The sequence below is a fragment of the Schistocerca piceifrons genome, chromosome 6 (genome assembly GCF_021461385.2).
Source record: "Schistocerca piceifrons isolate TAMUIC-IGC-003096 chromosome 6, iqSchPice1.1, whole genome shotgun sequence".
NCBI classification, from domain to species: Eukaryota; Metazoa; Arthropoda; class Insecta; order Orthoptera; family Acrididae; genus Schistocerca; species Schistocerca piceifrons.
The window spans coordinates 589,418,869-589,437,769 of NC_060143.1; the positions used below are offsets into that span (position 1 = coordinate 589,418,869).

Here is an 18,901-nt window from a genome sequence, read left to right on the forward strand (position 1 = left end):
CACCCCTATTCTGCAATAACATGAAAAGAGCTGTCCTTCTTTGCACTTTTTCAATGTCCTCCATCAATCCTACCTGGTAAGGATCCCACACCATGCAGCAATATTCCTGCCGAGGACACGCAAGTGTAATGTAGGCTGTCTCTTTAGTGGGTTTGTCGCATCTTCTAAGAGTTCTGCCAACAAAGCACAGTCTTTGTTTTGCCCTCCCCACAATATTATCTATGTAGTCTTCCCAATTTAAGTTGCTTGTAATTGTAATTCCTAGGTATTTAGTCGAATTGACAACCCTTAGATTTGTGTGATTTATCGTATACCCAAAATTTATCGGATTTCTTTTAGTATCCATGTTGATGACCTCACACTTTTCTTTGTTTAGTGCCAATTGCCACTTTTCGCACTATTCAGAAATTCTGTCTAGATCATTTTGTAATTGGAATTGATCGTATGATGATTTTACTAGATGGTAAATTACAGCATCATCTGCAAACAATCTAAGAGGACTGCTCAGATTATCACCTAGATCATTTATATAAATCAGAAACAGCAGAGGGCCTATGACACTACCTTGCAGAGCACCAGATATCACTTCTATCCTACTCGAAGATTTACCATCTATCACTACGAACTGTGACCTCTCCGAGAGGAAATCATAAATCCAGTCCACACAAGTGAGATGATACTCCATATGCACGTAATTTGATTAATAGTATTAATGGTATTAAAAGCCTTCTGAAAATCTAGGAATATGGAAACGATCTGAGATCCCTTGTTGACAGCACTCATTACTTCATGGGAATAAAGAGCTAGCTGAGTTGCACAAGAATGATATTTTCTGAATCCGTGTTGGTTATGTATCAATAAGCCTTTTTCTTCAAGGTGATTCATAATGTTGAGTACAGTATATGGTCCAAGATCCTACTGCAAATTGAAGTCAGTGATATGAGTCTGTAATTCAATGGGTTACTCCTATTTCCTTTCTTGAATATTGGTGTGACCTGTGCTACTTTCCAGTCTTTGGGAACAGACCTTTCATCAAGTGAGCAGTTGTATATGATTGCTAAGAAAGGTGCTTCTGTGTCTGCATACTCTGAAAGGAACCTGATTGGTACAACATCTGGACCGGAAGACTTGCCTTTCTTAAGTGATTTGAACTGTTTCGCAACACCCAAGATATCTACTTTTATGTCACTCATGCTAACAGCTGTTCTGGTTTCGAATTCTTTAATATTTACGTCATCATCATTCATGAAGGAATTACGGAAAACTGGATTTAGTAACTCCGCTTTAGTGGCACCATCATTGGTAACATTTCCATTGCTATCATGCAGTGATGGTACTGACTGTTTCTTGCCACTGGTGTACTTTACGTATGACCAGAATCTCTTTGGGCTTTCTACCATATTTTGAGACAATGTTTCATTGTGGAAACTATTAAAAGCATCTCGCATTGACATCCACACTAAATTTCGAGCTCCTGTGAAACTTAGCCAGTCTTGGGGATTTAGCGTTCTTCTGATTTTGGCATGCTTTTTTTGTTGCTTCTGCAACATTGTCTGACATGTTTTGTGTTCCATGGTGGATCAGTCCCATCTCTTATTAACTTATACGGTATGAATCTATCTACTGCTGTCGATACTGTATCTTTGAATTTGAGCCATATCTAGTCTACACTTACATAATTAGCTTGGAAGGAATGGAGACTCTCTTAGGAAGGCATCAAGCGAATTTTAGTCCGCTGCTTTAAACAAAAATATTGTGTGTTTATTTTTAGTTGTTTTGGTTGATACGGTTTTGAGCCTTGTTACAATGCCCTTGTGCTCACTAATCCCTGTATCCGTCATGATGTTAAGACATTTTAAGATACTTAAAGCCTTCAGTGACTATTTTTTTCAGGTCCTTAAGATGTGGTAACTACATAAGCTTAGAGTCAAATATGAGGCCTAGAAACCTCACTGTGCCTTTAAAAGTAAGGACAGTGTCAGTCATCTTCAACTCAGGAAAGGTTACAATGGAATGAGAACGGTTAAAAAGAACACACACAGACTTCTCGTTGGAAAACTCAAAATAACTCTTCAGTGCCCATTCATCCAAATGTTGAAGAGTTAGTTGCAACAGATGTGTTGTTGCTGCGAGGCTTTAAGAAGAACAAAACACAAAGAAGTCATCCGCAAACAAAGAACACCGGACAGGACTTTTCACTATGACTGTAGTGCTATTAATAGCTATTACAAAGACAGTCTCACTTGAAATACTTCCTTGAGGGACACCATTCTACTGTTCAAAGGGATCAGACAGGACGTTCCCAACTCAGTATCTAAAATATCATGGCGAGAAGAAAGGGCTGAATAAAAATAAGAAGACAACCAGGATAAGATGCTCCAAGTAGTATCGTAGGCCTTCTCGATGTCAAAAAATATACCTAGAAGGCGATGCTGGCATAGGAGGACAGTGCAAATGAGAATTGTCTAAAAGACTCTCTCTTAGGCAGTCAAGGAATCCTGAGGAGTAAGTTGTCTTTTGTGTAGAAAGAAACTCTAGCATTAGCTCAAGATAGTTCATAAAAGTACAGTGAACATACTTCAGTTTGACTGCAAGGAAATTCAAATCATACAAAGGAAAATCCAGGAAGGACTGTAACAATATTATTAAAAGGATAGTTGCTCCTCACCATATAGCGGACGAAGACACTAAATCGCAGATAGGCACAGCAGGCACAACGAAACAGTCTTCTTGTTGTGCCTATCTGCGACTCAGCATCTCTGCTATATGGTGAATAGTAATTACACTATCCATAATATTGACATTCAAATCATGTTATACATGAGTAAAATCTTTACATTACAGCTAACAGTAGTACATAACACAGACATTTATTATAGAATTTTGGGACTCACATTCTCAATCTTAAGTCCTGGAATGCACATACTTTCAATAAATATGCGGAACAGAAAGAGAAAAAAAGACAGAGACAGAGAGAGAACTGCTCCCAGGTTATCAAGTGCTGGGCCACTGGCTTTTGGGTACCTCTAACCAACATGCAGTGAAAAAAATTAGAATCTCAGTTTCTTGGAAATGGAATACTGAAACTATTTAAAAAGTTGTAAAACTGAAATAGCTGACAAAAATCATTGACCAAAGTGTAGCAATTTGTTTCTACAAGTTTTATGGATCGATATATTATCAAATTTGAAAGTACAAGATTTACTGTAAAATAAACCTGGAAAGCGCACAATGAAAGGCATGCCTCACTATAAGATAGCTTTTGTTGTAAAGAAAAGAATAACAGACTTGGTACAAGAAGTCCCTCTGAAAGTATTTCTCCATTAACCATAAAATGTGTAAACTAAATGTACTCACTAACTAGTGCCCATGCATGAATTAATGAAGAAATCTTTAGGTCAAAGAGATGTTATGACAAGAAGATGGTTTTCTTGAATACATAGTATGGCAAAATTTTTAAAAAAAGGTCTATAAATCCAAATACGAATGGAAAAACTAGTAGAAGCCAACCTCGGGGAAGATCAGTTTGGATTCCGTAGAAACACTGGAACACGTGAGGCAATACTGACCTTACGACTTATCTTAGAAGAAAGATTAAGGAAAGGCAAACCTACGTTTCTAGCATTTGTAGACTTAGAGAAAGCTTTTGACAGTGTTGACTGGAATACTCTCTTTCAAATTCTAAAGGTGGCAGGGGTAAAATACAGGGAGCAAAGGCTATTTACAATTTGTGCAAAAACCAGATAGCAGTTATAAGAGTCGAGGGACATGAAAGGGAAGCAGTGGTTGGGAAGGGAGTAAGACAGGGTTGTAGCCTCTCCCCGATGTTGTTCAATCTGTATATTGAGCAAGCAGTAAAGGAAACAAAAGAAAAATTTGGAGTAGGTATTAAAATCCATGGAGAAGAAATAAAAACTTTGAGGTTTGCCAATGACATTGTAATTGTCAGAGACAGCAAAGGACTTGGAAGAGCAGTTGAATGGAATGGACAGTGTCATGAAAGGAGGATATAAGATGAAAATCAACAAAAGCAAAACGAGGATAATGGAATGTAGTCGAATTAAGTCGGGTGATGCTGAGGGAATTAGATTAGGAAATGAGACACTTAAAGTAGTAAAGGAGTTTTGCTATTTGGGGAGCAAAATAACTGATGATGGTCGAAGTAGAGAGGATATAAAATGTAGACTGGCAATGGCAAGGAAAGCGTTTCTGAAGAAGAGAAATTTGTTAACATCCAGTATTGATTTAAGTGTCAGGAAGTCATTTCTGAAAGTATTTGTATGGAGTGTAGCCATGTATGGAAGTGAAATATGGACGATAAATAGTTTGGACAAGAAGAGAATAGAAGCTTTCGAAATGTGGTGCTACAGAAGAATGCTGACGATTAGATGGGTAGATCACATAACTAATTAGGCAGTATTGAATAGGATTGGGGAGAAGAGAAGTTTGTGGCACAACTTGACCAGAAGAAGGGATCGGTTGGTAGGACATGTTCTGAGGCATCAAGGGATCACCAATTTAGTATTGGAGTGCAGCGTGGAGGGTAAAAATCGTAGAGGGAGACCAAGAGACGAATACACTAAGCAGATTCAGAAGGATGTAGGTTGCAGTAGGTACTGGGAGATGAAGAAGCTTGCACAGGATAGAGTAGCATGGAGAGCTGCATCAAACCAGTCTCAGGACTGAAGACCACAACAACAACAACAACAACAACAACAAATCCAAATACCTTTGACTAAGATAATACAAAAGAACAGATATGGCAATGAGACCAAAAAATTCAAGACAAGAAAGACAGGAATGGATCATACATTGGATAATGCTGTGTAGTGAAAGGTTTATTTCCTCTCAAGAAAAGCAGCAGCATTACGATGATAAAATCAGAATGTTTATAAGTAGCGGAGTGCCTATATTTGACTGAAACAATAGAAGTAACTGATTTTGTGACATTTTACGAGTTCCTAACCAGGAGCAAATTATATAGTTTCATCTATATGCTTTGGTAATTAAGTTTTTGAATTTCTGCAACTTAATTTAATATTTAATAGACACAGTTCTTGTGTTTTCATTTGTGTGAGAAAGTAAACAGTTTTGTGACATTTTACAAGTTCCTAACCGGGAGAAAATTATTTAATCCCACCTGTGTGCTTTGGTAGTTTGGTTTTTGAATATCTGTATGTTAACCTAACAATGGAAAATCCAGGATGGACTGTAACAATATTATGAGAAGGATAATCGCTATTCACCATGTAGCAGAGACGCTGAGTCACAGATAGGCACAACAAAATGACTGCCACAAAATAAGGTTTCAGCCAACAAGGCCTTTGTCCAGAATAAAAACACACACACACACAAATGCAACTCTCACACACAACTGAAGCCGGAAATAGTCTAATATTGTATGTTAATCTATTTTATTAGACACATCTCTTGCATATTTGTCAGTTTCTACAGTAGACTTTCACAGCATGTCATTAGTCATTTGTTTGGTTGGGTAATGTAGTCTTTAGTATGGATAGGGACTGTAATTGCTGTGTGCAGATGCTGGCTACGCAGGTGACACTTTGCCCTCAGGTCCAGGCTGTGTTGGCTTTGGTTACATAGCTTGAAGCTGCAGTGGATGGGAATCACAGCGGTGTACTGACTGGAGGGATCCAATGAACATCCACGACAACTAGCAGGTCTGCCAAACAGTCTGCACAGATGGCCAGCCCAGTTACTGCTTGGACTGACGTTGACCCCTTACCTGCTGTCAAGTGGGAGGTTGCCTTGGGCTGCAACAGTCTTGCTGGGAGACAAACGTAATGCCTCCCTGGATAGCCTGACAAACAGGTTAAAGCTTGCCTGTGGCTGACAATGTCCCTCAGCCAGATGCAGCCACTTGTCCTGCTTCAGTGGAAACATCTCAGCCTGTAGCTACCGTGTTATGGGGCCTCTTATTGTAGGCAGCAGATTCCTTGACTTGTGGCATATGGTGGTGTGGTTTCGGGCTCCGCTAAGTAGGTCAGATGTCCATTACACACAGGAGGCCGCTACACAGGTAACTGAGGCTGTGTGACATTTGGCAGTTTTTTAGGTTATAGGGTCATTCCATGTCAGTTCAACCAGGGGCTCCATCTCGGAGTCTCAGATTAGACTGAAATTCAGTACACTAATTCTACCATGTGTGGAACACTCATGTACAAAGTATTAGTTTCCCCTGCCAATTAGTTCCAGAATTACGACTTGTGAAAGGAGGTGGCGTGACCCGAAAATTGCAACCCGCATCTGGCAATCTATCTTCAGACCCAACTTAAGGTCTTAATAACGTTGGAACTATTCCACACAGTCCAGTGAAATTTTTACAACCCAGTAACATCCATTTAGAGAACACACTCCGCGAATCAAAACACCAACAACATATTTCTGAGGGAAAATAAAAAATTCCAACATGTGATTAAAAAAATGTAATGTGTTAAAAGGTACATACTGTAGGTGCCCTCTATGCCAAATATAATTCACTCAAAAAGGGTATAATTTTTTTGTGGTAAGCTTAATGTGGCCTAAACACACATAGAACTCATCATGCCCATATCAGTCACAAAAACTAAGTTACATGCACACGAAAATACAAAAATTTGGAAATTTACCTGAAAAACATGGATTTTTGAAGTGTGGTAGCACAAAAGGGACAAGTGGTATCCAAGCCAAATTTCACACACTGCATAAGTAGACCATAATGATATATATCTCAAAATTTCAGCATGTTATTGCAAGACATTTGTGTACAATGGAAGTTGACAGATGTGTTTGGTGATGTGGCCATTGTTCCACAACACAATTTTGTAAAAACATATCGTAAACTCTTTTCCCTCTTCTTATCCTCTCCCACAACTGTTTAATCACTAAGCAACAAGATATAGACAGATTAACACAACTATCATTAATGTTTACTGCACCTTAACTGCCAAAAACTAGTCGATTGTGCTTTGAACAGAAGTTCTCCCACACTGTACACTGAGTGGCAAATTGTACTGTCTTCCTGGCACTGTGGTAGGAACTGGAACCGTCATAAGAATATGTTCAAAAGGAATCCAACACCTGTCTCCCAAACGTAGCCAATGAAATGATCTTGCTGGTCCTGCTGGTGCCATGAAGTTCACAAATACATCACCTTCTGCTTCACAGCACTCTGCAACACATCCCAAGCACCATTTGTCATCATAAACAGCAATAACACAGCAACCTGGTTGTATGTTGCTGCTTTTGCTTCTGAATCCTGAGTCAGACACACTGTGAAGACACATGTTGTGCATGAACCTATAGTTATAACCGGACAGTCTGCTCATCTGCACATTGTCAGAGTCCGCTGGAGAGAAGTGATGATGGCTCCTTGTGCCTGAAACAGTTTTAATGTGTTCTAGTCTGGCTTTTAGCAACTCTTTGACTGATTTCACCTCATCTTAAGAAACATAGAATGACTGTATGCCAGAGATATTTTTCTGTACCCAAGTAAATAATTAAAGAGGTGTTAGAATGTGACCTTCTGTGGGGTGCTGCAGACTAGCTCGTGATGCCATGTGCTTAATGGTAGCACCAATACCATCACATACATTTTTACCATGACTTGTGAAAAAATTTCATTCTGCATGAATCTGAAAATCATGGTAATGCATGCATAAATTTTTGAGATTTTTACAGTTTTTGTTTGACTAGCTGCCCCATTAATGAAGTATTTCGCAAAATGTATGTGAGGCGGCTTGTTTTTCACATATGCCATGACAGTGCGAATGTGGGCATGAACTGCAATTGCATCATGAATTAAAACAGTCACTAAAAATGCACAGGTTCTTGACAGACACACCACCTGATTCACCTCTATGGTAAATCACAAATGGCTGGAGAGTTGCTTGACTCTTGTCCCAATGATATCTTCGGATGGCATCTTGAGCTGTAAATGCTTAATTTTCAGAAAAGTCTAGTATTACTACAATTTCATCTTGTTTCAAATTATCCTTATAAAACTGGAGATAAGCCAATTCTGCCGTTGCTGTGAAGCTGTGTGGGGTCAGTTTGTCCGTTTTTTGACAACACATTTCAACAAAATCTTCCACTGTACCATGCTTTGTTTCAAGACTTGTGCAATCCATGTGTTTCCATCATCCATAAAGAGTTCACCATATAGTTTGTTATTCATGTGTTCTGCACAATTTGCCTTACCAGGACACTTTTCACACCTGTCTGTCATGCATTGGTAGGAACTGATGTCACACACTAGCAGCTTCATTGCACCTTTGTAATACAGACCAGAATCCTTTATAGCAGCAAACATCAGCTTAGCATTTTGATGGGTCTCACATACACAAACATTGTATGTGCCCCATGCACTTACAGGCACAACCCATTTTGGTTGAAGATTGAAAAAAGACGATAAACCTACTTTGGTATTCGGATACTTTTCCTTGAATTCTACATATAGTTCTGATATGTTGCATAGCAACAGTTTTTTTTTTTGCATCTGTACACGCACATTTCTCATTTTCACCATTACATAGTCTTTTTCCCAGGCATTATTCGGCTGTAGTCATTTTCATAAAACTCAGACACAAGCACCTTTATTTCTGAACTCAATTGCTTACCCTGAGCCTGCTGAGGTTGTGGAAGCACTCCTTGGGTTGCTTTTATTTTCCTAGCTTGCTTTACCATATATGTAGAAACACTGAATTCCTTTGCAGTGTAGTCAATAGACCAGCTGGAAGGTGCAAGGATAAGAATAGCTACTTTTTTCTGGTGTGTGGATATGGCACATTTTTCTTTTAAATCGTGCACAATTTTGTCCAAATCAGGGCATTTCTGGCATGATTTCTGTTCCTTTGGAGCAGATAGTTCTTCCTCTTCCACCATTAGTGTGTCAGCTATTTTGTGTTTTAATTCCATTTGAGCTTCTTGTAGTTTTCTTCTACCGTAGTTGGGACTGACTCTTTTCCCAACTTTGTGTGTTTACATGGGAGACAAACCAAGAGCAGTCGCTGAAGTATTTAACTGCTCATCTGCTGTGGTTGTAGGTGGCTGATACTCTTCGTCACTGTCATGTAAATCATCAGAATATTCTTCATTTTATAGCAGTGTAAAACACCTGGAACATAACTTTTGTCCTGGTTTCATGTTAAGTCCCATGCACTGATTCACTTTCAGTACTGATTTTATCAATTTCTCTGAGGCTACACTTCACTGTCTTCTTATGAATCCGAAATGGATCAAAACAACTTCTTTGCAGGAAAGAATACTTATCCAGAAACACTTTCATATGATGATAACAAACACTAAAGTTTCCTGGAACCGTACTTGTTGTGCCCACGGGGTGTATCTCAGATCTCCATAGCAACAAATCTTGGTCCGATTAATCCAGATCATAGAGCACAAAGCGAATGCCACACTTTGTTCCGTATGTTGTTTTATGACATTCAGATGCTTGTGCTTTACCAATACTGCAACTTGTTTAAACAAAAGCACCACTAGTACACTCTTCTACCTCCATACTGACTTTCCAGAAGAGTAATGACCAGTCTGAACTAGAATTCTAAAAACATGAGTAACCTGTGATTGTTGCTTGTTTTCTTTGTTGTTCCTGCCTAACAATGACTCATTCTGTACCTGAAAACTACCATTGTTTAACTTTCTGTTGTCTAATGGTTCCCAACAATTGCTGCAGCTTTATCTGAAACAAGCTGTATGCATCATCACTATTACTTACTAAATTGTGTTAAAAGAAACTTAACCAAATACATCTTTATTGTACACATATGCCTTGCAATAACAAGTTGACATTTTGCCACACATTATATTATGGTCTACTTATGCTGCGTTTGAAATTTGGCTTGGATATCACTTGTCCCTTTTGTGCTACCACTCTAAGAAAATCTATGTTTTTCAGGTAATTTTTTCAAATTTTGGTATTTTCATGTGCATGTAACTCTGTTTGTGTGAGTGATATGGGCAAGATGAGTTCTGTGTGTGTTTAGGCCACATTAAGCTTGCCACAAAAAAACGTATACCCTCTTTGAGTGAATTATATTTGGCAAAGAGGGCACCTACAATATGTACCTTTTAACGTATTACTTTTTTTAAATCACATTTTGGAATTTTTTATTTTCCCTCAGAAATATGTTGTTGGTGTTTGAGTGTGTTCTCTAAGTGGATGTTTCTGGGTTGTAAAAATTTCACTGGACTGTGCGGAATAGTTCCAAAGTTATTAAGACCTGAAGTTGGGTCTGAAGATAGATTGCCAGATGCGGGTTGCAATTTCCGGGTCACGCCACCTCCTTTCACAAGCCATAATTCTGGAACTAATTGGCAGGGGAACTTAAAATTTTGTACATGAGTGTTCCACACTTGGTAACATTGGCATGCTAAATTTCAGCCAAATCTGAGGGTATCAGCTGGAACATTTTCTCAAATTGGTTGAATTGACATGGAATGACTTGTTAGTGTATCTCCGAGACTGAAGCCCTTTCTGTTTTTCACAAAGGGTGCAGGTCACACACGCAGGAACAAAATCGATTTAGAAACCATACAAATAACAGTCGTAACTGGGAAAGTACCACAGCTCCAAGTGCTAATACAGGGTGTATACGTGGACAAAGAAAAAAAATTCCCGGATTTCCCAGTTATAATACACTTTCTCCCGGATGAAAATACACTTTTTCTGTGTTAAATAACAGTATACTTTTCCCTGGAACTGTAAAATGTATCAATCCTTTCAATGGTTGTGGTTTTATATACTGGCGGATAATTTCTCGGCATTTTAGAAAATGAAACTCAGGAGAAAAAACACGTTTTGGAAAGATGTCTGATGTGCAGCAACATGTACACTGCATTTTTTCGTATTACGAAAATATAAATTCGAATTCCACCAAATACCGCATGTTACTTTCTGAAGGATTGGTCCGAGATTGCGATGTGCTTTTGTAAGCCAGTCATAGCTCATGTCAAGCGATCTCGCCAGCCGATGACAGCGGATATTCAAAGCATAGGACATGTGATGTAGTCGGCCAATACCAACGTCACTGTTAAGCGGCTCGAACACACAAATAAGAAAAGATAATGGTTTAAATTAATATACATAGTGTCGCTACAAGAAAAGCTTTCACATATAATATTGGTCTCTAAGATTAATAAGCTGCAAGAGAAGCTAAGCTTTCACACATAATGTTGTTGTTTTTTGCGCGTGTTACTCTTTAAGATACATCACACAAATGTGCCATTAAAATTTTTAAGAACGACATAAATGTCTGATCCTATGGGCTCGAAAATATTCTAAATGGTCGTCCTCAAAGAATTGATTTTTGAAAGAGAGTCGAACTCTCTCTGATTTAAGAAATTCATGGGACATTCGCGCACAGAGTTCTTTTTCTTCATAAGGAAATTTACTTTGAAAGTAACGATTTTCAAACAACCATTCGGAATATTTTCCCGCGACCAGTTAGAAACAGATTCGTTTCGGCAGTTGCCAGAGAGCACCAGATAACAGGCGTCGCCGCGCCGTACATTCGTACGTGTAAAACATTAAAAGATCTTACATTATGTCATACTAGAAACAAGACATTAGGGGATAGTCCAAGAGCATGGGAATTTTGTGAACCATACTAAAATGCATAATTCGGCTTAAAATGCACATTCGTATGTCCAGATTCAGATGTAAATTTTCTTGGAGTACCAGCACTGTATTATTTCATGTTTGTTTCTTTATTATGGCATAACGCCATACGTGCTAGAAGATGAAAACGTGAACTTGAAATGCAACGAACAGTTGAAACTACCCAATAGTGTCGAATTAAACACTTCGTTTCAAATAAATTGACTGCCTCAGCAGAAAGGATTAATAAAGGTCAAATTTCTTTAACAAACCGACAAAAATAACTTCATTGTTCTGCAAGGCGATTAACACTTGACTGTCAGAAAGGTGGAAACAAAATAAAATCTGAAACTAATAACATTTGTAGACTTCCATAATTATGTGAATGTATTTTAATGCACTTGATAGCTTCCGACCACAGAAATCCGTTTTGTTTTCATTTGACGTGAGACCAATAAATGAAGAGGAAACAGCAAAATCACTTAACGTAAATCCGAACCGAGGCAATATTAGATAGTGGCGCTCCCCCTCCCTCGAGCGTTTGAGGTAGGACGCCAAAAATTTAAAAAAATCTGCTTTTCAAAAATATGTTCATTTTGTAACGCACATCTTTCTGAAAAGTCTGAAACATAAAACGTGTGTTCGAGGAAACGTAAGACATGTTATTCAGTCTTAAGTGTGCCAAAGTGCAGTGCCACACCTCTTCACACAGCATTCTTCTATCGCACGTATTTCGCTCTGTGGAATTCAAACGTGTAATATTTTGTAATGGGTGCCATCAAACTATATTCAGGCCAGTGGAAATAAAAATGTCCTGTGGTGCCTTTCCTGCTCCCAGTCGGCCGTTTTGACACCCTGCCCCTCTTCAAAAAAAATCTCGCAATTAATACTGGATGGGATTATTTGTAACCAGGAGAACAAGAACTCCAGAAAATTTGCTGTCTCTACTGCCTATTCGCTAATAATTTGTTGTTTTGTGTGACATAAAATTAAATATAGAATACATAAAACGAGTAAAGACAAGACAGTACACATTTCTTCATTCCTTACAAGTCCTAGCTTTTTCTCTCTCTAATCCTGCCACAGCTTTATACGGCATACTTTCTGGAAAAGAATCTATTACCTCATCAAAGTTTGTCGAAGGTTTTGCTACATCAAAAAATGAAATCTTGTCGTCTAATGCTAAAAAAAGCTGTTAATACAAATTGTACCCAAGACTGGTGTGGTTTCTCGAGGTGATTACGTGTATTTTGTCACTGTCTGCTGGGTGAAACCAAATAGGCCTGCCTAATATTGCAGCAGTTGTTAGACATACCGAATACATGAGACTGGTTTGGCACAAAAGGTCATTTTTATAGCACGACGGAATGTAATTCACGAAGTACCAATATCAAATGCCTATCAGGCCTACTACAAGCAAAAAGTTTTATGTTAGGAGATAGTTTCACATTTTATTCATACTCTCTGGCTTCTGAAGCATGAGATCGAAAAGTAGTAGCACGAAATTTTTATATAAATTTGGAATCGTCATATTCTTCCGTAATTTGTCTGAGTCTCCCGTTTCTTCTCCTTCCTCGTTGTAACAAACAATCTTGTCACCACTAATTCTGTAACTATCCCTGCCAGTGTCAAAACTTATTCTCTGGTTAACTAACCAAGCCACAGTCACCGGTTTAGTTATACCTTATTACATATTCATACAACGCATTTTCCGCACTACCCCCAGAATAGAACTTTAGCGGCTGCTATCCATGGACTGTATAACTGGCCCTTAGTATTGTAGCGGTCTGGTCAAAAATTTTCTGTCAAAATTTCATTTTCTTGGATAGACGGAGAAGACAATATGTAATCTCTGTTGCCGGTTATTCCTGATAGTCGTTTATTTCCACTCTATTAGTCTGAATCTATGGAATTCGCTAGTAATTATAACAACGCCGATCATTTGCAAACACAGTCAAACAAATAAACAGCGATTGGCATTCACCCATTCGACTTTATTCCGCTCAGCTCGTGTAGACCCGTCCCCTTTTGTCTGCAGGAAAGTTTATTTCTAGATGTGACAGGGATTCCCTTGGCAGAGACATCACATATACTATGCACGTATTCAAAAATCAACACGGATGTGTTCAAAATCATATGAGTAATCGATAGACCAATGTGCGCTGGATGCTAGACGCTTTGTGAAACAAGGTCTTTTTCCTCAATAATATGAATCTGTCACGCCCCCCCCCCCCCCCCCCAACCCCCCGACCCCCCTGAAACTGCCACCCGGGGCAGATACCGGTTTGCCCCTGCCCCCTAGTTCCAGGCCTGTTATGAAACATTGCATAGTCTTCCTAAAGCTCAAAAAATGGTTCAAATGGTTCTGAGCACTATAGGACTTAACTTCTGAGGTCATCAGTCCCCTATAACTTAGAACTACTTAAACCTAACTAACCTAAAGACATCACACACATCCATGGCCGAGGCAGGATTCGAACCTGCGACCGTAGTGTTCGTGCAGTTCCAGACTGTAGCGCTTAGAACCGTTCTGCAGCTCCGGCCAGCCTTCCTAAAGCATTTTACAGATTTTGCTGTTGGCAGACGCTTGTATGAGCACTGTGTTTTGTTGTTGTATATGGTGGATTTTCTTTGCAACTTAAGTTTTATTTTCGTTTTTTTTTCTCTCGTTCGTTTTTTATTGCTGCAGTATTATTCTACAGCAGCAAGATATAGTTTCTTTGTTGGAGTGTTGGTTCTTACCAGTCAAAGTTACAAAAAATTAACTGAAAATTAAAACAATGAAAAATTCCTGGAATTGTAAAAAAATCCCGGGCTTTTCCCGGTTTTCTCCCAGATGAAAAAATTCCCGGGCTTTTCCCGGATCTCCCGGTTGTCCCAGGTCGTATACACCCTGTAATAGGAAGCACTGATGCTCAAATCGTTACAGGCACTGAAAGCTGGCAAAATGCCAAGATAAATTCAGCTGAAATTTTTACAAAGGATCTAATGGTATTCGGAAATGATAGGCTAAATACAGTTAGCAGTGGAGTCTTTGTTGCTGTTTGAAGTAGCTTACCTTGTTGCAAAATTGAAGTAGATACTTCTGGTGAGTTAGTATGGGTAGAGGTCATTCTAGGCAACTGAAATAAATTAATAGTTGGATTCCTATATTGACCTCTCAACTCATATGATGCAATTGCTGAAAGGTTCAAAGAAAACTTGTCTAATTTCAAACACATACCCGATTCACAAAATTATAGTTGCTGGTGACTTCAATTCACTCTCAACATATCGGCAAAAATACATATTTAAATCTGGTGGCATGCATAAAACATCATCCAAAATTGTGCTAACGCATTCTCTTGAAATTATTTTGGGCAATTAGTACATGATCCCACTTGAATAGCAAGTGGTTGTCCAAACACACTTGAACTCTTAGCAACAAGTATTCCTCTGTTAATAGTGAGCATCAAAATGGATACATACATTAGTGAACACAGGGTTGTCATAGCGACACTGAATAATGTAACACCCAACTCTTCCAAAAATAAATGAAAAATATCTCTATTCAAAAAAGCAAATAAAAATTCCTGAGAAACAATCTCCACTACTTCCAAATTAACACTGTAAGTACAGACCATTTGTGGCATGAATTCACAGAAACACTGTCAACAGCAACTGAAGACATACCTGCTTCCCCGTGGTACACAAAACAGGTCAGAACATTGTTGCAGAAACAACAAAAAGAGCATGCCAAATTTAAACGAATGTAAAAATCCCCAAGGTTGGTGATCGTTTACAGAAGTTCAAAATTTAGTGCGGACTTCAATGTGAGATGCTTATAATACATTCCACAACAAAACTTTGTCTCAAAACCTGGTAGAAAGTCCAAAGAGAGTCTGCTCGTATGTAAAATATGCAAGAAACAATCAATGCCTTCTCTGTGTGTTAGCAATCGAAATACTACTGATGACAGTGCTGCCACAGCAGAGTTACTAATCACAGCTTTCACCAAAGAAGAACAAGCAAATATTCCAGAACTTGAATCAAGAATACCTGCCAACATGAGTAACTTGGATGTAGATAGTTTCGGAGCAGTGAAGCAACTTAAATCACTTAATAAAAGCAAGTCTTCCAGTCCAGATTGTGTACCAGTAGAGTTCCTTTCAGAGTACGCTGATATAATAGCTCCATACTTAACAATTGTGTACAACCACTCACTCAACAGAAGATTTGTAGCCAAAGACTGGAAAGTTGCACATGTCACACCAATATTCAAGAAAGGCAAGAGAAGTAATCCACTAAATTACAGGCCCCCTACCATTCATGTCTATATGATGTAGGATTTTGGAACATATATTGAGTTCGAACACTATGAATTACCTTGAAGAGAACAGTGTCTTGACATATAGTCAACACAGATTTATAAAAAAATTGTTATTGTGAAACACAAGTAGATCTTTACTCTAACGAAGTGCTGAATGCTATCGACAGCGGATTTCAAACTGATTCCTTATTTTTAGATTTCCAGAAGGCTTTTGACACCGTAACGCACAAGCATCTTGTACTCTGACTGTGCAGTTATGGAATATCATTTCAGTTATGTGACTGGACTCACGGTGTCCCGCCAGAGAGGACACAGTTTATAGTAATTTACGGAAAGTCACTGAGTAAAACAGAAGTGATTTCTGGTGTTTCTCAAGGTAGTGTCACAGGCCCTCTGCTGCTCCTCTTTATCACTGATTTAGGAGACAATCTGAGCAGCCATCTTATGTTGTTTGCAGGTGATGCTGTCATTTATCATCTAGTAAAGTCATCAGAAGATCAAAACTAATTGCAAAACAATTTAGATATCTGTTTGGTGTGAAAATGGACAATTGACCCTAAATAATGAAAAGTGTGAGGTCATCTACATGAGTGCTAAAAGGAACCCACTCAACTGTGTTAACATGATAAGATTAATCTAATCTAAAGGCCATAAATTCTACTAAATACCTAGGAATTACAATTTCAAACAACTTAAACTGAAAAAGAACACACAAAAAAATTTTGTGGGGAAGGTGAGGCAAAGACTGTGTTTTACTGGCAGAACGCCTAGAAGCTGTAACAGATCTACTAAAGATACTGCCCACACTACATCTGTCTACCCTCTTTTGAAGCACTGCTGCATGATGTGGGATCATTATGAGATAGGATTAACGGAGTACACTGAGAAAGTTTAAAGAAGGGCAGCACATTTTGTGTTCATTGAGAAATAGTGGAGAGAGTGTAGCAGACATGATAAAAGCTAAGGGATGGACTTCATTCAAACAAAGGCATTTCTCATTGCGGCAAGATCTTCACGAAATTTCAATCACCAGTTTTCGCCTATGAATGCAAAAATATTTTGTTGATGCTGAGATACATAGGAAGAAATGATGATTCTAATAAAATATTGGAAATCAGAGCTCACATAGAAAGACATAGGCGTTCATTTTTTTCCATGTGCTGTTCAAGAGTGGAATGACAGAGGATTACTGTGAAGCTGGTTCAAGAAACCCAGCACCAGTCACGTAAGTGTTATTTGCAAAGTAGCCATGTAGATGTGGATGAAAAAAAGAGAGAAGAAAATCCTAAGAAAAATACTGAAAACAAATCATCACATGCATGAAGAGAGTTTATGAAGCTCTGTGTAACAAAAATCAGCAACTGAATGCAACCAAATGGAGAACGATATTTCAAGTACATCTAGATCACACACAAAAGAAAACAGGCTATGCAAGATGACTGTCAAACATGTCAGACACAAACAAATCTCCTTGTCACTAACGGCTGAAAGAAATAATAAATGTTCTGAAAGAGAGGAAGGTTGAAAACAATAAAATTCTATAGAAAATTTCAAAAGGTTTTTAGTTTCATCTCCAAAGGAAATCAAAATAAGAACTTGAGCAATATGGTTATGAGTTTGAAAATGATGACACTGATCAAATGAAACAATTTTAGATATATTCATTTTGGATACTGCTGAACACTGTTAACTCTATATTAAAGGATGTGTGACACAAATACACGAAAATCAGGGGTTAAATCAGTAATAGTTATTCACAAAGTCAATTAAAGGTTCGAATGGAAAAGACGAATAGATTGAAAATCTCTTAATAGTTCACAAAATCTCACAAGGTAAGTTAAAAGAAAGAAGATGCTAAATAACAGGCAAACACAATGAGATCTACAGACGAATGAAAGCAGTGAACTATTCACAGATAACTTCACTCACACAATCTCTCTCTCTCTCTCTCTCTCTCTCTCTCTCTCTCTCTCACACACACACACACACACACACACACACACACACACACACACACACACACACACAAAATATCAATGTTGTTTCTATTGAATAAATTCTACTTATTTTTTGGATCATGATACAAAACTAATTTTCCAAGCTGAATTTTATAAAGATACATCAATTACCTTTTTGAAAATTGATCCAAGAAGTTTTACTGCCTCTCTACGAACAGCAGATTCACACTCTAGAGAAAGGCGAGTAACATTTTCAATCACTTGGGGCAAGTGCACACCATCTAGAACTTCTGATGAGAAATTTGCCACCAGTTCAGCCAGACCCCGTATAGCATCCTGACGCATTGAGCTATTGTGATGCTGCAGTCTAGAAAGAAGCTCCTGGACAAATGAAATTCCAAATTTATGTATGTATCTTCACCTTCATCAAACATAATCATGCACTTTTAAAAATATCAGTTAATGCACCTTAGGTCTATCAGTTTTGCACACTGATTATCCACAACGATATTAGACATGCCTATCTTTGTAATGAACATATACAGTGCAAGGCTTTATAAGTGAAATTCTAATAACTATAACAGACACCAGATTATTTCTTTTTCCCAACATTGGAGACAGCTTTTGAATAATTTTCTTTCTTTCACTCACTCCTTTTTTACAGCCTCCCTTCCCTTATTTCTTCATATAAACTCAATTCCCAACCCATGGTGGAAGAGAGAAAATGATTCTAGTTGTTACATAACAAGTCAAGATTTTTATTGTTGCCTTGAATCTGAAAATTACTCTGATTCAGCTCTCCATAATGATCTACCCTGTGCAAGTCTCTCAATCTTTGTATACCCACAGCAACAGACATCCATTTGCATCTGTTTACTGTTCAGATATGAAGAGAACAGAAGCTTTTGAATTCTGCTGGTACAGAAGGAAGCTGAAGGTACACTATTTTCGTAATCAGACAAGATACCTCCCTCTGGTGATGCATACAATTTGAAGGGTCACTCTCATCTGCATAGTTCA

At 38.3% G+C, this 18,901-nt stretch overlaps 1 protein-coding gene across 1 annotated transcript in view; it reads right to left on the minus strand.

The window, feature by feature from the left end:
- LOC124802941 (testis-expressed protein 10 homolog) overlaps window positions 1–18,901 on the minus strand; it is a 150,986-nt gene that overhangs the window by 92,419 nt on the left and 39,666 nt on the right. The window contains exon 3 of the mRNA XM_047264028.1: window positions 18,053–18,262. Coding sequence (XP_047119984.1) covers window positions 18,053–18,262 — 210 coding nt within the window. The remainder of the gene's footprint in view (window positions 1–18,052; window positions 18,263–18,901) is intronic.